Raw genomic sequence first — 16,391 nt, forward strand, 5'->3', positions numbered from 1 at the left:
TTTCACTCTTCCAGCTATATTATAAAAAAGTATAAATATTTCAGATTCAGGATGTTAATAGTAGTTAAATGTTTGACCCATATTTTTATTTTCATAACAATCAAAATTTTCTGCACACATACTTCAAACAGTTTGTGATTTTTAGCAATTAAGTCAAGCATTATTTTTCACAAAAAAAAAAACTAAAAGGAATCATTTCCATACAATTTGCTTTATTTAGTTTAATTAATTTGACATAATCCCAAAATCCATGGAAAAGCATTAGCTGTACAGTAAATGCTGTTGCCTTATTTGCCTCAGCAAATTGATGCTTTCACACACACTACATCTATTTATATCCTTTTTTAATAACCAAAATTTTAAGCTTCATTCAAAATCTTAAAATTAAAAAAACAAAAAACAGCATCAGTGTTTATATAGTCAAATCCTTCCAGAATTTCTTTATACTGTAGCAGTGTGAATATAATTTACAAAACAAAGTTCCTAGCAAAAACTTTATACAGTTAACGGGGTAGTACACCCATTAGTTTACCATTTACTTCCTATAAAATGTTCTGCTAAACCCAAAAGAAGATATTCAGGAAAATTGTTGGAAGCCAGAAACTATTGACATCCACAGTAGGAAAAACTATTACAGTAAGGCGCCCAGTGCTTCCAACAATTTTCACTATATCTTTTTTAATGGTCAACACTGGCTCAGTGGTTAGCACTGTTGCCTCACAGCAAGAAGGTTGCTGGTTTGAGTCCTGGCTGGATCAATTGGCATTTCTGTGTGGAGTTTGCATGTTCTCTCCATGTTGGCGTGAGTTTCCTCTAGGTGCAGTTTCCCCCAGTTCAATGCGCTATAGGTGAATTGGATAAACTAAATTGGCTGTGTGTGTGTGTGTGTGTGTGTGTGTGTGTGTGTGTGTGTGTGTGTGTGTGTGTGTGTGTGTGTGTGTGTGTGTGTGTGTGTGTGTGTGTGTGTGTGTGTGTGTGTGTGTGTGTGTGTGTGTGTGTGTGTGTGTGTGAATGAGTGTATGGATGTTTCCCAATACTAGATTGCAGGTGGAAGGGCATCCGCTGTGTAAAACACATGCTGGATAAGTGGTTCATTCCGCTTTGGCTACCCCGAATGAATAAAGGGACTAGGCCTATCCCTGTTTCCTATGAGTGTTCAACTGACGATGAAATCTCAGACAGCTTTGTGATAAGTAAAAGTTGAGTAAATGATGACAAAATTTAATTTATTGAGTGAACTATCCCTTTAGCAAGTTTATTTTTTATGCTAGGTAGTTATCTTTGTAAATTTCAAAAGTTACTGCACTTCCTTCCCTTTGTGTAGTGTCTTTCCACATGAAAAAACAAAGTTTACTGGATGTCTTTTTGACATACCACATCGTTTTATTTTTAAATGTTTGTGGGCTGATAGAAATTGGAAATGACTCGCATTGTGTACTGTACAGCGTCTGGTACCAGCTAAATTATCTCAATTTCGTAAGAAATTTCTTCTTGCCTGGTCACTAATACAAGCACAACTTCTCTTCTCACAAATATTTTATTTGGAATAACAAAAAATATTGTATACAAACAAATCTCTTTTCTTTCAACGCTGGGTTAAAGCAAAAATTCTGCTTGTTTGTTGTCTTGTTAGTAATTATTTAATTCAAATGGCCATTTATTAAATTATAAAGAATTTCTTAATTGATTCAATATTCCCATCCCCCCTAAAGAATTTGCTGTTGTATTTAATGTCATACTCTTTTAGACCCTTTTACTAGGAAAATGTTGTTTCTCTGCAACTTCTTCAAACATATCAACACACTCTTTATTTATTACTTGTATCAGTTCCAAATGTTACTGATATTGGAATTATTTTGTTTCTGATATTGATTGGAGAAAAATATGGCTCATCCCAAAAAGCTACTTAATTACAAATAAGATTAAATAAGTTTCATCTAGAATTATTCATCGTACACCAGTGAATACTCTCTTAGTAAGATATAAAAAAGATATTGATAATAATTTTTCATTTTGTAAGCAACACCCTGAGTCCCTAGTTCACTTATTTTGGCAATGCAGTTGTTCTAATTTGCTTTGAAAAGATTTTGCTATTAGTGAGAATGTTGATAAAGACTTTTCTTTACGGGAATTAATTTTTTTTATTTATTATTATTTTTTTGGCAATTATAAAACAGAAGCTTTTCATAAAAAGAAAAGATGAAGAGTTCAGATGCAAAAACCTCTAAATGCCATCTAAAATGTTCTCCTAAAATGATCATTTTTGTCAGCCTCCTATAATTATGTTCAGTTATTTTACTTTAAAGGCAATGTAAATTACTTATTTGTCACTATAAAAGTAAAATTACTGAGCCTACACACTGTAGTCGGAGAAAATGCTAATTTTAGAAGAAAATATCAGACAGCTTTTAGAGGGTTTTGCATCTAAACTCTTCACATCTTCTTATCTTATTAACAACATTTTATGTACATAAATGTTCATTTTCAAACCAAAAACCTTTTTTAATGTTTTGCTAACTGAAATGCAGTATTACTTCTGTTTTATAATTGAAAAAAAAAAAAATCCATAGTAAAGAAAAGTCTTTATGAAAATCTCTAACTATTAAAAAAGGCTTTAAAACAACAGAAATTGTTAAAATATATAATCTATCATTTATAATTTCTTTATATATACCCTTTCTGTTTGTTTGTTTTTCTTGTTGTTTTCTTTTCCTAAAATGTTTTCTTTTGTCTTTCCATCTTCTTTATAATGTACTGTGATTGTATATTCCCTTTCACACAATAGTAAAAAAAAGCATAGGGTTCTAAAAAAAAGAATGTTGTTAACAATGCACGTCACAAAAAGAGTTGACGTTCCATAATTTTTAAAAAAGCGCGAAAAGATATGGTATTCAAATCAGTTGCTGAGCAATTATTGTTTATTACATCATGTTATTATCACCGCGGCATCATACAGTGAGAGAGAGGGAGAGATGCTGTAATCGCGCGGCTGACTGTTTTGACCCCGCAGCTCTGGGCGGAGATTAACAGGCTTTTTAAAACTATTCTTCGATCGGCTTGAGCTTTGACCAACACTGAGCGAGATGATCGAAACCAGCATCAAGTCCTTTTGTGTTTGCCCGATCTGTCGCGCCGGATAACATCAACAACAGCTTATATCTGCAGAAATGTGCTAATCTAAACCTCCCGAACTCGAGCAGGTGAGCTTTTTACTTTTGTTGTGAGGCGATATCTTTGTCTATCAGCAGCTTCAGCTGTCATTTCAGTCATTAGAGATGACACTTTTGTAGAGCTTGTGAAGTAAACTTTTAGACTGCACTTTTAGTAAAAATCATTAGCATGGGATGGATTCTGTTGTCAAACTATTGTTCTAAATCAAAAAAAGAAATAAAAAAATCTACTTTGCCTATTTATACTCTTGCTGCTAGATAGTCTTTATACAATGCAGCAAACTTCTATGGTCTAGTATATTACTTTGTGGCCATTTTATTTATAGTTATACATTTGTTCATCACATATTTATGTATTTAATAGATTATTATAATATGTGGTCGAGTATACAGTTCATTGGCTTGGAAACAGTCTGTCAACAGATCACACTGTATTGATCTGATGGGAGAAGAAAAAAATGTTGTGTATTTATGTAATGTGTTTCCATCTGCCTATAGTTTTGTTATGCCTGACTAAAACAAAAAAGCAGACGTACAATAATGTAACAAGTAAAATAATTTTTTTTACATCGGTTGACAGTGTTTAATGTCAGCACAAAAGCTAATTTAATTCGTTAAAGCACTGTTTGTGGAACAGGTGTTTTTTTTATTATGATTTGTTTTCTAGAACAATAGGATTTGAACTTTGTTGTCTGAATGTCTTATCTTTTATTGGCTCACTTGCTCATTAACTCTTTATTTGGGTATTTGCAGCATTGTTTTGGATTTATGTAGATGATGCAAATTACATTGAAGGGCTTGAAGGTCAAATGCTAATCGTTAGCTTTAATGCTATTATTGCCCTCTCTGTCCTGCAGTGACATGGGAGGGACGATAACCGTTTTCAAGGTATACCGCAGTTTGTAAAAGTCAAGGTTTTTAAAACCGCCAAAATTTCCTGCTATATCGTTCCTAAGGGATTTTTATTTGCATTTTGTTTTGTTATTTTTTAAGGAAAACAGTATCTCCAGTAGAAAATATCTCCTAAAATACAATTTTAAATAGTAAAGAAATCTGGGTTTTTTAAACAAATTAAGACCGCAGAAGTCAAAGATAAATTTTCATTATTCAGCCTGACATATTTACTGCTCCAAAATATTTTAAATGTTTCTCAAAACAAAAAAGTTTTAGTTTTTTACCCAGATGGTTAAAAAGAATATATTTTAGAGCAGTAATCACAATACCATCTAATAGTAATATTTTTATCCAAGGTTATCATACCGTCAGAATTATACCGGCCCATGCCTAGCGGTGACATGCTTAACTCAAATACATTCATTCATTTCCTTTTCAACTTAGTCCCTTTATTAATCTGGGGTCGCCACAGTGGAATGAACCACCAACTTATCCAGCATATGTTTTACACAGCGGATGCCCTTCCAGCTGCAGCCCATCACTGGGAAACATCCATACACACTTATTTACTATGAACAATTTAGCTTACCCAATTCACCCATACCGCATGTAGACTTGTGGGGGAAACCGGAGTACCCAGAGGAAACCCATGCCAACATGGGGAGAACATGCAAACTCCACACAGAACTGTCAACTGACCCAGCCGAGACTCGAACCAGCAATTTTCTTGCTGTGAGGCGATTGTTCTACCCACTGCGCCACCGTGCTGCCCCTGCTTAACTCAAAATTTAGCATTCAATAATTTAGGAACCTGTGTCATTTTTAAGACCTCATATTTACCTAGAATTGACTAAAACATCACATTTCAACATTATTGTGTTTTAATATGATTAATGTGCATGCTGTTTTTATGAGCTCAGACCTATTGAGAGGCTTCATGGAATATTTGTATTTTAAAATGTATTAATATGCGCCTTTAGTCTGTACATTTGTGTTTCTCGATTAGAGACATGTCAGCTACTTATTATTGATGGTAATGTCGAACAAAAAGGGATAGTTCACCAAAAATAAAATTCAGTAAACATTAACTTGCCCTGCTTCAGATCTGTTTGAGTTTCTTTTGAAGAAAGACTGCAACCGGTAGTTATTAGCTAAGTTTCCATCCTTCTATTTTTATGCGCATTTTGGATACGGGCATAAAAAAAACAGTTGATGGAAACGCCAAGACGCGCATAAAATTTAGAAAATGCGTATAAAAAACTTGTAGGATAAACTTTTTATTTGATAGGAAAAGATGTGCATAAACGGTGATGGAAACACTTTTACCGAACAAACTCCAGCATGCGCATTAAAAAAGGTCATGTGATTTTGTTATAAGACATAATGCGATGGATAAACCAGCAAGTTGAGCACACTGTAAAACATCTGAAATGTTGTTTTGGTCAATCTAAAACACCTTAACCGTTTCCGTATTAGTGTTATTATATAATCGATGACCTCCAGAATCAAGAGCGTCTGTGCTCTGCGTCTGACGCCTTCAAATACCAATGCATGTTCACTGCATGTCCGGATTGCCTTCTGAGGCGCAAGTCATTAATTAAATGAAGAAAAGATTCAAGCAGCTTCTCCTACCTCAGTTAATTCTGTTCTTACTGTTGATATTTGGTGCCAGTTAATCAGGAAGTGACGATTTTGTTCACTTGACTCGTTGGATGTCAACACTGCTGTATTCGCACACCTTTTATACGATAATCCAGTTTTGTGCATAAAGTTATTTCACATTTTTGGATGGAAACATAGCTATTGACTTACAGGTACTTAATAGTACCTGTTTTTCCAATGTTGATTAAAATAAATTCTTTTGTGTTCAACAGAAGAAGGAATCTAATAAAGGTTTGAAACCAGTTGAGGATAAATAAATAATGAGTAAACTTTCATTTTTTGATAAACTACCCGTTTTAGTGCATGGAAATAAAATCTACTATTCTAAAAGTCCCGAAAGAACAATTTTAATGTGTAACTGAATTGGTTGTTGAACGGTTTCTTCATTTATTACACTTTGTTTTGCCCTCATACTCTGCCTATGTGTTATTCACAGAGTCCTGCATTGCCAATGAAGTCCAATCAATTCCTGGAAGAGGACTGATCCTCGTTCCCCAGGCGATAACACAGTTTCTTTGGAGCGACCTTCAAATTACTTGTTCGCTTTCCAGGAAATAAAGGATTTTGTTTGCGTGTTGGTCCATGTGAGAAGTCGAAAGTGTCTCTTCAACGCGTCCTCCAGAAACTCAGACTGTTGTCTAAAGCAGACGAGGCTCAGCCCCCTCATACGGAAGCGATGGGAAGCGTGAGAGCCCACCGATACAGCATAGTTTCCTCAGAAGAAGGTGGGATGAAGTTGTCCCCCATTGCTATTCAAAACGGCTACGGCAATGGAAAAGTGAGCACCACAGATCACGAGCAACAGCAAACGCAAAACCGATTCGTCAACAAGGATGGACGCTGCAATGTACAGTTCATCAACATGAGCGAAAAAGGTCAGCGATACCTAGCTGATATCTTCACAACATGCGTTGACATTCGCTGGCGTTGGATGATGGTCCTTTTTTTCCTGTCCTTCCTATTGTCTTGGCTTATTTTTGGACTTATATTCTGGCTCGTTGCATATACATCTGGCGACTTGGATAATCAAGTGCAGATATGCATTTCGAATGTTGACAGTTTTACTGCGGCTTTCCTGTTTTCGGTAGAAACACAAACGACTATTGGATATGGCTACCGCTATGTGACGGAGGACTGCCCCATTGCTGTGTTCATGGTGGTTTTTCAGAGCATCCTGGGATGCATCATTGATGCATTCATCATTGGTGCGGTCATGGCTAAGATGGCCAAGCCTAAAAAACGAAATGAAACCCTAGTGTTCAGTCAATATGCAACAATCGCAATGAGGGACGGTAAACTGTGCCTAATGTGGAGAGTCGGGAACCTCCGCAAAAGTCACCTGGTGGAGGCACACGTCCGCGCTCAGCTGCTCAAATCCCGCACCACAGCTGAGGGCGAATTCATCCCTCTGGATCAGTTAGACATTGATGTCGGATTCGACACTGGTATTGACCGTATATTTTTAGTGTCCCCCATCACCATCGTCCATGAGATTGACGAGGACAGTCCATTCTATGACATGAGCAAACAGGAACTGGAAAGTTCCGAGCTGGAAATAGTGGTGATTTTGGAGGGCATGGTGGAAGCTACAGCCATGACCACTCAGTGTCGAAGCTCTTACGTGACTAGCGAAATCCTGTGGGGCCATCGCTTTGAGCCGGTCCTTTTTGAGGAGAAGAATCATTACAAGGTGGACTACTCGCACTTCGAAAACACCTACGAGGTTCCCAACACACCTCAATGCAGCGCTCGAGATTTGGCAGAGAAGACGTACATAATGTCTAATTCAAACTCTTTTTGTTACGAGAATGAAGTCGCTTTCATGGATAAAGAGGAAACGGAGGATGATGATGATGACGATGATGATGAGCAGATTAACATCAGGAGGGACAGTGTGGTTTTAGAGGGATCCAATATGGACGATGTCAAAAGCACAGCTTCTAGTCAGGACACTTTACCACTACAGCTCAAACCTTTAAGACAACAGCCTGAGATCTGAGCAATGTTCTGTCTTTGTGGTGATGTTTGTGTACAGCATACAATGGCAAAGCCTGAGAAAAGGCTCATTTGCTGCTGATTTGAGAGCAAAATGTTGCCATTGGTTTGAGAGGAGCCCAAAAGTTTGGGTTGCAGATGTCTTGTAACATTCATTGTTGTGTGTTGTCTAAGAAGACAGATCAACAGATATTAACATTCAGATCTGTTCAGACACTCTCGACACAATCAAGTTATAATATACATGCAAGCACATATGCAGTCCCTGTAGAATATTTACGCTCTGCTCCATACCAAGTAAGCAAAACAAATCAATCACATCAGCTCAATGTCGAACATGACACAAAACAATATTTAAAGTTATTCTCAGTACAGCTTTACATTTGCATGTCGCTAAGATAAAATGAAATACTCTGAAAGGCATAATGTGGAAATGCATGGCATTAAAAGGACAGTTCAGCTAAAAAGTCCTGCCAGCATTTACTTTTTTAAACTGCTCTGTTGAATACAAAAGAAGAATAAGTATATATTTTGGGGTGAACTGTCCTTTTAATGACAGATTTAATGTATTCTAGGATTGTGCTCTCTATTATGAATACCCCAGGGTATCATGTACCATGATGTACCATGATGGTGGCTGAACAAACTCGGGGTTACAGGATAAGTTTTGAGAACCAAACTAGTGCAATCAGGGTTTGTTGGTACCAGAATGCTGATCATTAACTGTCTCTGTTAACTCAGGCGCTATTTCTGAGTTTAAGGTGTAAAGTAGCAAACAGCCAAAATGGCATGCCTTGAGACATAATACTGCGATTGATTCACAAATCACCACAAGGTGAAAAGAACTTTTCATGAAACACAATAGCTGAAAGAAGAAACGGCTTGCATTATTAGTGCAAAAAAGTTTGTTTGTAACAATGTTATGTACACCAGGGTATACAGAAAATCTAAGTGAATATGTAATCTTCTTTAACGTTTTATCTCCAGATTTAAAAAGTTATGCTTTATATTGCAGCTGGATATCTGTAAATGTTTATAGAGTTTAATTAAATCTATCTCGAGTTTATGATCTCTAAACCAGAACACATCCTGCACTAGAGCAGGTTAGCAGTGCAGCTTAAGATACCATGGTAGCAAAGAGCGATTAAAGCTGAGCCACCTTCAAGACCTAAAACCTTGAATTTGTGCAAATAAACTGTGACTTAACCGGCTAGCTAGCTAATCTGACTTTATGGTACAGAGCCCCGGAGGAGAATCTTAATTACATCAGATATGTGACACTTTGCACAGAGATGATTAGATGAATCTCAATTTCTGATCTGATCTCTAACCAAAACAAAACCTGCATTGGGACAGGTTAGCCGTGTAGAATAGCATCAGAAAGGACATGGCAAAAAGAAGCTACATTTGTGGTGCCTGTAACCCAGAATTGGTGCAAATTAAACTTAACTTAGCTGGTTACCCAGTCCATCTGGCTTCATGGTGCAGGCCCCAGAATTTATTAAAGCTGAGCTACTTTCATGGTGCCCATATCCTTGATTGGTAAAATTTAGCTAGTTAGCCAGCTAATCCGGCTTCATGATACAAGCCCGGGCCAATATAGGGTTGGGTAAATTAGTAATTAGCATACTGCTAACTACTTTGAAAACAGCTTCATAGCTACAACTGGTCTTTGATGCTGTCTTGTAGCACAGTATGTAGCTCACTAGGTTTTGGAGCGGAGCTATAACTTAATTAACAATGATTTTTCAGGAGAGATTTAGACTATTTTGTCCCACAGCCCTTGCTCACAGTCTTTTAATCGTACATTCAGGATAATATCTTGCTACCATGCAAAACCCAGTGTCATAAGGAAGCCATGTTTGTCTTCAAAAGCAAAGGCAGTGCAGTGAAAGCTTTAGTGTGGATGAAAACTAAATATTTTCTTTTGAACTGTTAAACCTACACTGTAAAAATATACATGAACAGTAAGTCATGACAATATATGCTTTTTCTTCTGTTAATTTAACTTATTAAAATAAGCTTCAACTTATCTTTTGAAGTCATACATTTTGTTTTATGCCAGTTTAATGTAAGTTAAAATTACTTGTAAGGTTAATTTGAACTTAAAATGTTAATACAACCTCTATTTATTTTACAGTTTATAAAGGAGCAACATTTTAAGCATTTACAGTAATAGTGCATTGAAGTCAGGATCAAGATTGGGTTAAAAGCCTAGTATTTATATTTCGGTAACACTTTTAAGTAACAGTACATGAATAATGATGTATTAATATGTAAACTAATATGTAATATGTAAACTAAGCATTACCTTTTTAAGAATTAATCATGAGTAAGGTGCGTGCTAATCATTAACTAACATTAATTACATATTTCACAAGAGCTCATGTGTGATTAACGGCTACCTTGTTAGCAGAGATGTATAAAGTACAAAAGACCCAGACTTAAGTGAAAGTACAAGTGCTCAATCAAAAAGTGACTTGAGTCGAAGTAGAAGTGCTCTTCTAACACCATACTTAACTGAAAGTACTAAAATATTCAACATTTTTTTAACATAAGTATTGCAAGTAGTTTATTTCAAAATTTACTACTCAAGTACTGAAAGTAAAAGTACAAGTATTGTGTAATGTAGTTATTAAAGAAAGCAGTCAAAGGGCATCATTTTGTTCTGTTTATTTTAAATATCTTTGGGGCACTTAATTAAGCAGAACGAAAATAAATATGGCTTACAATTTATATGAACTAGTAAAACATTTTTTTCTCGTGCTTGAACCACAGATATGACAGATTATAACAGCTTTATCACACACCTTTCAAAGTTGTGTGTCACGAAAACACTCCGTAATCCACACAAAACACTATTGAAACCCATTATCGGATCGCAAATTACCGGTTGTAAACGATGTAAACGAAAGTTCTAAACAAACACTTCAGCGGGTCAAATGTCCGAAGTGAGAGAGAGGTAAAGATAGAGTTTTACAGCATTTCTACGTAGTAGTGAAAAAGTGGCTCATGTGCTGTGATTGTCAGTGAAAGACTGTCCAGCAAACTCACAAGCAATAGAATTGTGCACAATTATCTACCTTTTAAGTAGTAGGATCGTTATTTACTCGCCCTCGCCTCTGTCGCCATAGTATCCTACTGCGACATTGCGCACAGGAGATAGATGACGTCAGTTCGTAATAACCGCTTATGATCTATCACTGAACCGATATCAATAATTTCGACACCCCTAGTAACGAGTAACTATGCAGCACATAACAAATCTACCGGAATAAACTATTAAACTCATCGAAAATATGTACTGAAGTAAAAGTGGAAGTAGGAGAAAAAAACAATACTCCAGTAGAGCACAGATGCAGCCTTTTAGTACTTAAGTACATTAGTGAAGTAGTTCTACTTTGTTACTATACATCTCTGCTTGTTAGTACATGTTGTTAATTAATGCATTCATTAACATTTGAGTTTAAGCTAAGTGTAACCAACATGAACTCATGAGCTGTTAATGTATAATTATGTAATGACTTTACTTGGAGGGGCGCATCATCACACTGCAAAAAATGCGTTTCTTACTTAGATTTTTTTTGTCATGTTTCTAGGCCAAATATCTACAAATTCTTAAATCAAGAAGCATTTTCTAGACAAGCAAAACATATGGTCTTGTTTTAAGAAATAATATGCCAAAGTAAAGTGAGTTTTTCCTCAAATCAAGCAAAATAATCTGCCAATGGGGTAAGCAAAATAATCTTGTTTTTCGATTTTGTTTCGATTTTATTTCTTAAAACAAAACAATGTTTTGCTTGTCTAGAAAATGCTTCTTGATTTAAGAACTTTTAGATATTTGGACAAGACGAAAAAAATCTAAGTAAGAAAATAATTTTTTTTGCAGTGCATTAACTCATCCTTAACTACTCATGAACTCTTGTGTTTAAGCTGTTCATGTTAAAGTTGACAGAACACTTTTTTTCTGTTGTTATTCAGTGTAAACGCTCTTGACGGCCATGAATAATGAGTAGTTAGGGATGAGTTTAAGATGATGTGCCCCTCCAAGTAAAGTCATGATATAATTATACATTAACATATCATGAAGTCATGATGGTTAAATTAAGCTTGAACTAATGTCGTAATTAATACATTAACTAACAAACAATTGTACTTAAGGTAGCCGTTGTTCACACATGAACTCATGTGACGCATGTTGTAGGTAAAGTTCATGATAAGCACATTAATTATCAATAGTCCATAATATAGAAACGTTTAATTTACATATTAACAAATCATTATTTGCGTACAGTTATTGGTAAGTGTTACCAATATTTCTTCCATATTTAAAGATTGTCATTGACAGTAGAGGTTTTATGGTGGTTGTTTTTGCGTGTGTGAATGCTGTGCGTTCACTGATGGTATAAAAACTGTACTTCATGATAATGAACTAGTAATGAGCTGGTCTCCTAACACACCTCTTCTTTTACCATCTTTGTAGAAATACAAGAAATATGTTGATGCATACTTGATTGGTTAAATGCACTACAATATCAGTATTGAAGATTAGCCATACCTTTTTAATGACAGTGTATGCTAATCTAGGGCACTTATTTATGGGCATTTAGTGAACGAAAAGCTCCTCACTGCATTTTTTTTTTCTGTGATCCCAGCCCAAAGGCTTGACAAAGCACACTTAATCTCAGGGTTTGGATAAAAATTGGTATATTTGGCATGTATATAAATAAATAAATATATATATTACAGCAAATCTTTGAATAATATGTAAAGAATGTCGTGTTCACAGCAGTTTATGTGCAATATATAGCTTCAGTGACTGAAGACGTGAATATTAATATTTAAGAATGATGACATGAATGTTACTTATCTGCTGCTACATAGGAAAGATTATAAATTATAAATATGTTGATAAAGGGTTCAAAGGAGAACAAGTATGATTCTGTTTTGCATGACATGTACAAAAAAACAACATGCAATAATGATTTGTAATGCTGGCAGGTTTTTAAAACCAGTAACAGTAGCGAACTAATATCTGATCTGGGGTTTTATATATAATACTGTGACAGTAGCTATCAAAAGAAATCATAATAAAGATGTCTGATTAACAATATCATCTGCTGTTTCTGATTTTTATCAAGTCCTCTTGTTAAAACATTGGATTTAATCTTAAAAACGTGCTGTGTTCAAACCCTAAAATGCAACCCTAGACCATAAAATCCTTTGAAGTTGTAATATTTTAAATGCTTATACTTTCCACTGATTTATGGTAGGACAGTAATTTAATGAGATACAACCTTTTAAAAATCTGAAACCTGAGCGTTTAAAAATCAATATATTGGGAAAATCACTTTTAATTTGTCCAAATTAGATGCTTAGCAATGCATATTACTCACAAAATATATAATTTTATATATTTAAAGAAGCAATTGTTATTTTTAAAGTATATTTATGGTAAAAATGTAATGTAATGTAATGTGTATTTATATAGCGCATTTATTGTGTATGGCAATACACCCAAAGCGCTTCACAATCATGAGGGGGGTCTCTCCACACCACCACCAGTGTGCAGCATCCACTTGGATGATGCGACGGCTGCCACAGGACAACAGCGCCAGTGCGCTCACCACACACCAGCTATTGGTGGAGTGGAGGGACAGTGATAGAGCCAGTTCGGTGGAGAGGGGATGATTGGGAGGCCATGATCGTAAGGGCCGATAGAGGGACTTTGGCCAGGACACCGGGGTTACACCCCTGCTCTTTCACGAGAAGTGCCTTGGGATTTTTAATGACCACAGAGAGTCAGGACCTCGGTTTAACGTCTCATCCGAAAGACGGTGCCCACTGACAGTGTAGTGTCCCCTTCACTTTTACTGGGGCATTAGGACTCACGCAGACCACAGGTTGAGCGCCCCCTGCTGGCCTCACTAACACCACTTCCAACAGCAACCTAGTGTTCCCTAGTGGTCTCCATCCAGGTACTGAACAGGCTCAGCCCTGCTTGGCTTCAGTGAGTAACCGGTCTTGGGCTGCAGGGTGACATGGCTGTGGCCATGTCATGTGGTATGATACAGTATGTTTACAGTAGATGTCTTGTTGTTTTTGGCAACACTTTATTTTGATGGTCCATTTAAGTGTTTGTAGACTGTCTGCTTAATATCTGTTGATACTGACATTTAACAGTACTTCAGACATTTAACTGACTATGGGGAAACTTAGCAAGTACATGTCAATTTACACTAACACTAATCACAATCTAACAGACTACTTATAATCTAGAGCAGAGGTTCTCAAACTTTTTTCATCAAGTACCTCCTCAGAAAAAAACTGTCTCTCCAAGTACAGTAGTCTAGTAAAGCAGCTACAACCCTGCACAGTTAAAAAAAATGTGGCAGATTACCTCAGAAATATAGGCTATAAGTTATTTATGGCATATAATATTCATCATTTTTGGTAAATTTTAGCATGTACATGACATATTTAATTTCTCCATGTACCACTAGAAGGAAGCCTGCGTACCACTAGTGGTACACATACCACAGTTTGAGAACCACTGATCTAGAGAATTAGTAGGCGTCTAGATGCAATGTAGCTTAAATTCAACAAACGGATCATCAAAATATAGTGTGACCTTGTTTTTTTTTTTACTTCCTATCTTAATGATTTTTGGCATTAAACAAAAATCTATATTTTTGACCCATACAAAGTATTTATTTACTCAAAGATGTGGTGCAGGGTCACAAATCTGTATGTCTGGAATAAGTTCTGCGACCTCATAAAAATGTTTTGTTTTTAATCAACGTATTTTTTTTATATTACATTGTATGTTATCACACCTATTACGCAATCCTTCCATTCCGTGTGACATCATCACTGTGTCTCCGTGCATTTAAAGAGGCAGACGGCATTCATTCATTTTTTTTTAGACTGTAAATGTAGTTGTCATTGAGATTATCCAGACAAAGATTGTCTGACTTGACTCATTTGAATCCATGGCCCTGGTCTGTGTAAACAGAGAATCGATTGGACACAGGAGATGCAATGAGAGGATTGGATTTTGTTCTGCTGAAAGTCTGATTTCACCCTTAGGGCTTTTTCCACATTATCCAATGACATGTCCTCTTTACTAGGAGAGAAAGAAAAGAGCTTCTGTGGCATTATTCTGATGCTTACTTATTAAGTAAAAATAACTTTAAAAATGGTATGTGCATACAGTTGAAGTCAGAATTATTAGCCCCACTAAATTATAAACCCCCCTGTTTATTTTCTTCCCCAATTTCTGTTTAATAGAGAGATTTTTTTCAACACGTTTCTAAAGATAATAGTTTTAATAACTCATTTCTAATAACTGATTTATTTTATTTTTGCCATGATGACAGTAAATAATATTTGACTAGATACTTTTCAAGACACTTATATACAGCTTAAAGTGACATTTAAAGGCTTAACTAGGTTAATTAGGTTAGCTAGGCAGGTTAGGGTAATTAGGCAAGTTATTGTATAACGATGGTTTGTGCTATAGACTATTGAAAAAAATATAGCTTAAAGGGGCTAATAATTTTGATCTTAAAATGGTGTTTAAAAAATATAAAACTGCTTTTATTCTAGCCAAAATAAAACAAATAAGACTTTCTCTGAAAGAAAACATATTATCAGACATACTGTGAAAATTTTCTTGCTCTGTTAAACATCATTTGGGAAATATTTAATGAAGAAAACAAATCAAAGTGGGGCTAATAATTTAGACTTTAACTGTATATAATAGTCAACATGTGAAAGGAATCATGAAAGCTACAGGCCTCTAGACTACGCTTATTATACCAAAATAAAGTATGATTATGCCTTGATTTTTAATTATTTAATTAGGACAATAAGGTCTGACTTTGCTTTCTGATTTTATAAAGAGACTAGCTGTGTTTATGTGTTTTTATGAAGGCTGAAAAACAGCGTTGATTGGTTTGGAGCCGTGTCTGAGTCCACTACGTCCATTCAGAGGTGTACACAGTTCTGTGAGCTCATGAACTCCTCAAGAAACTACACCTGGATAATAGAAGCTTTCATTGGTGTTTCCGACTGAGCTGAGCCCAGTTTGATAAACTGTTGTCGGTGTCAGCAGGAGGATCTTTCCCCCGAGCACTAACAACAGGTGCTACGTCAAAATCATGCCCCTACAAGAGCAAGCTATTGATTGGTTAACACTGCACGAATGTCTGTTGAAGTTCAGATTTTCCAACTCGAGCATTTTGTGCGTTTCATGCCTATTTGTGTCTTTGCATTGGCTTAACATGTAATTCATGTTCATTTGCACTTAATGTTTCTTCCGCGTCTGGTGTGAACGCAACATAATTGTTTTCTGTTTTGCTACTGCAGACTAGTTCAGTAAAAAGAAAGTAAGAAGAAATGCCTGCATGTGTTTAATGTTTTTCCTTACCAAAAACACAACAGTAATCTGGTAGTGTTTGTGCTGTTTAGCTTTTTTTGTGGTTAATTATTGTGATCGTCCGATTGCAACAGAGAAATACTGGGAAATCTCTGTAAACTGATGGCATTTCATGCTGTTCAGCCTTATAATCTTAAATGTCAGAAAAATCACCTGTTTAGTAATCACTTTAGACATTACCTTAGAGAATCATTCAAATACTAGCTCTAAAGTAACGTTGGTGAATTAGT

General features: G+C 35.8%; 2 protein-coding genes across 4 annotated transcripts in view; one reads left to right on the plus strand and one right to left on the minus strand.

The window, feature by feature from the left end:
* LOC141381148 (uncharacterized) overlaps positions 1 to 16,391 on the minus strand; it is a 587,543-nt gene that overhangs the window by 171,872 nt on the left and 399,280 nt on the right. The gene's annotated exons all lie outside the window — the stretch shown is intronic.
* kcnj2b (potassium inwardly rectifying channel subfamily J member 2b) lies at positions 2,890 to 9,753 on the plus strand. Of its 3 annotated transcripts, XR_012400864.1 has the most exons (3): positions 2,948 to 3,200; positions 6,163 to 8,995; positions 9,078 to 9,753. XR_012400864.1 is itself a non-coding variant. In XM_017354866.4 (2 exons), exon 2 carries the CDS (start codon positions 6,403 to 6,405, stop codon positions 7,723 to 7,725), a length of 1,323 nt encoding a protein of 440 aa, XP_017210355.1. In that variant the 5' UTR covers positions 2,890 to 3,200; positions 6,163 to 6,402; the 3' UTR covers positions 7,726 to 9,753. The 3 variants fall into 3 exon arrangements, 2 of the variants coding, with proteins under 2 accessions (XP_017210355.1, XP_073800273.1); XM_017354866.4 differs by having other exon boundaries at positions 2,890 to 3,200; positions 6,163 to 9,753; XM_073944172.1 differs by having other exon boundaries at positions 3,067 to 5,968; positions 6,027 to 9,753.

The sequence above is a fragment of the Danio rerio genome, chromosome 3, assembly GCF_049306965.1.
Source record: "Danio rerio strain Tuebingen ecotype United States chromosome 3, GRCz12tu, whole genome shotgun sequence".
NCBI lineage: Eukaryota > Metazoa > Chordata > Actinopteri > Cypriniformes > Danionidae > Danio > Danio rerio.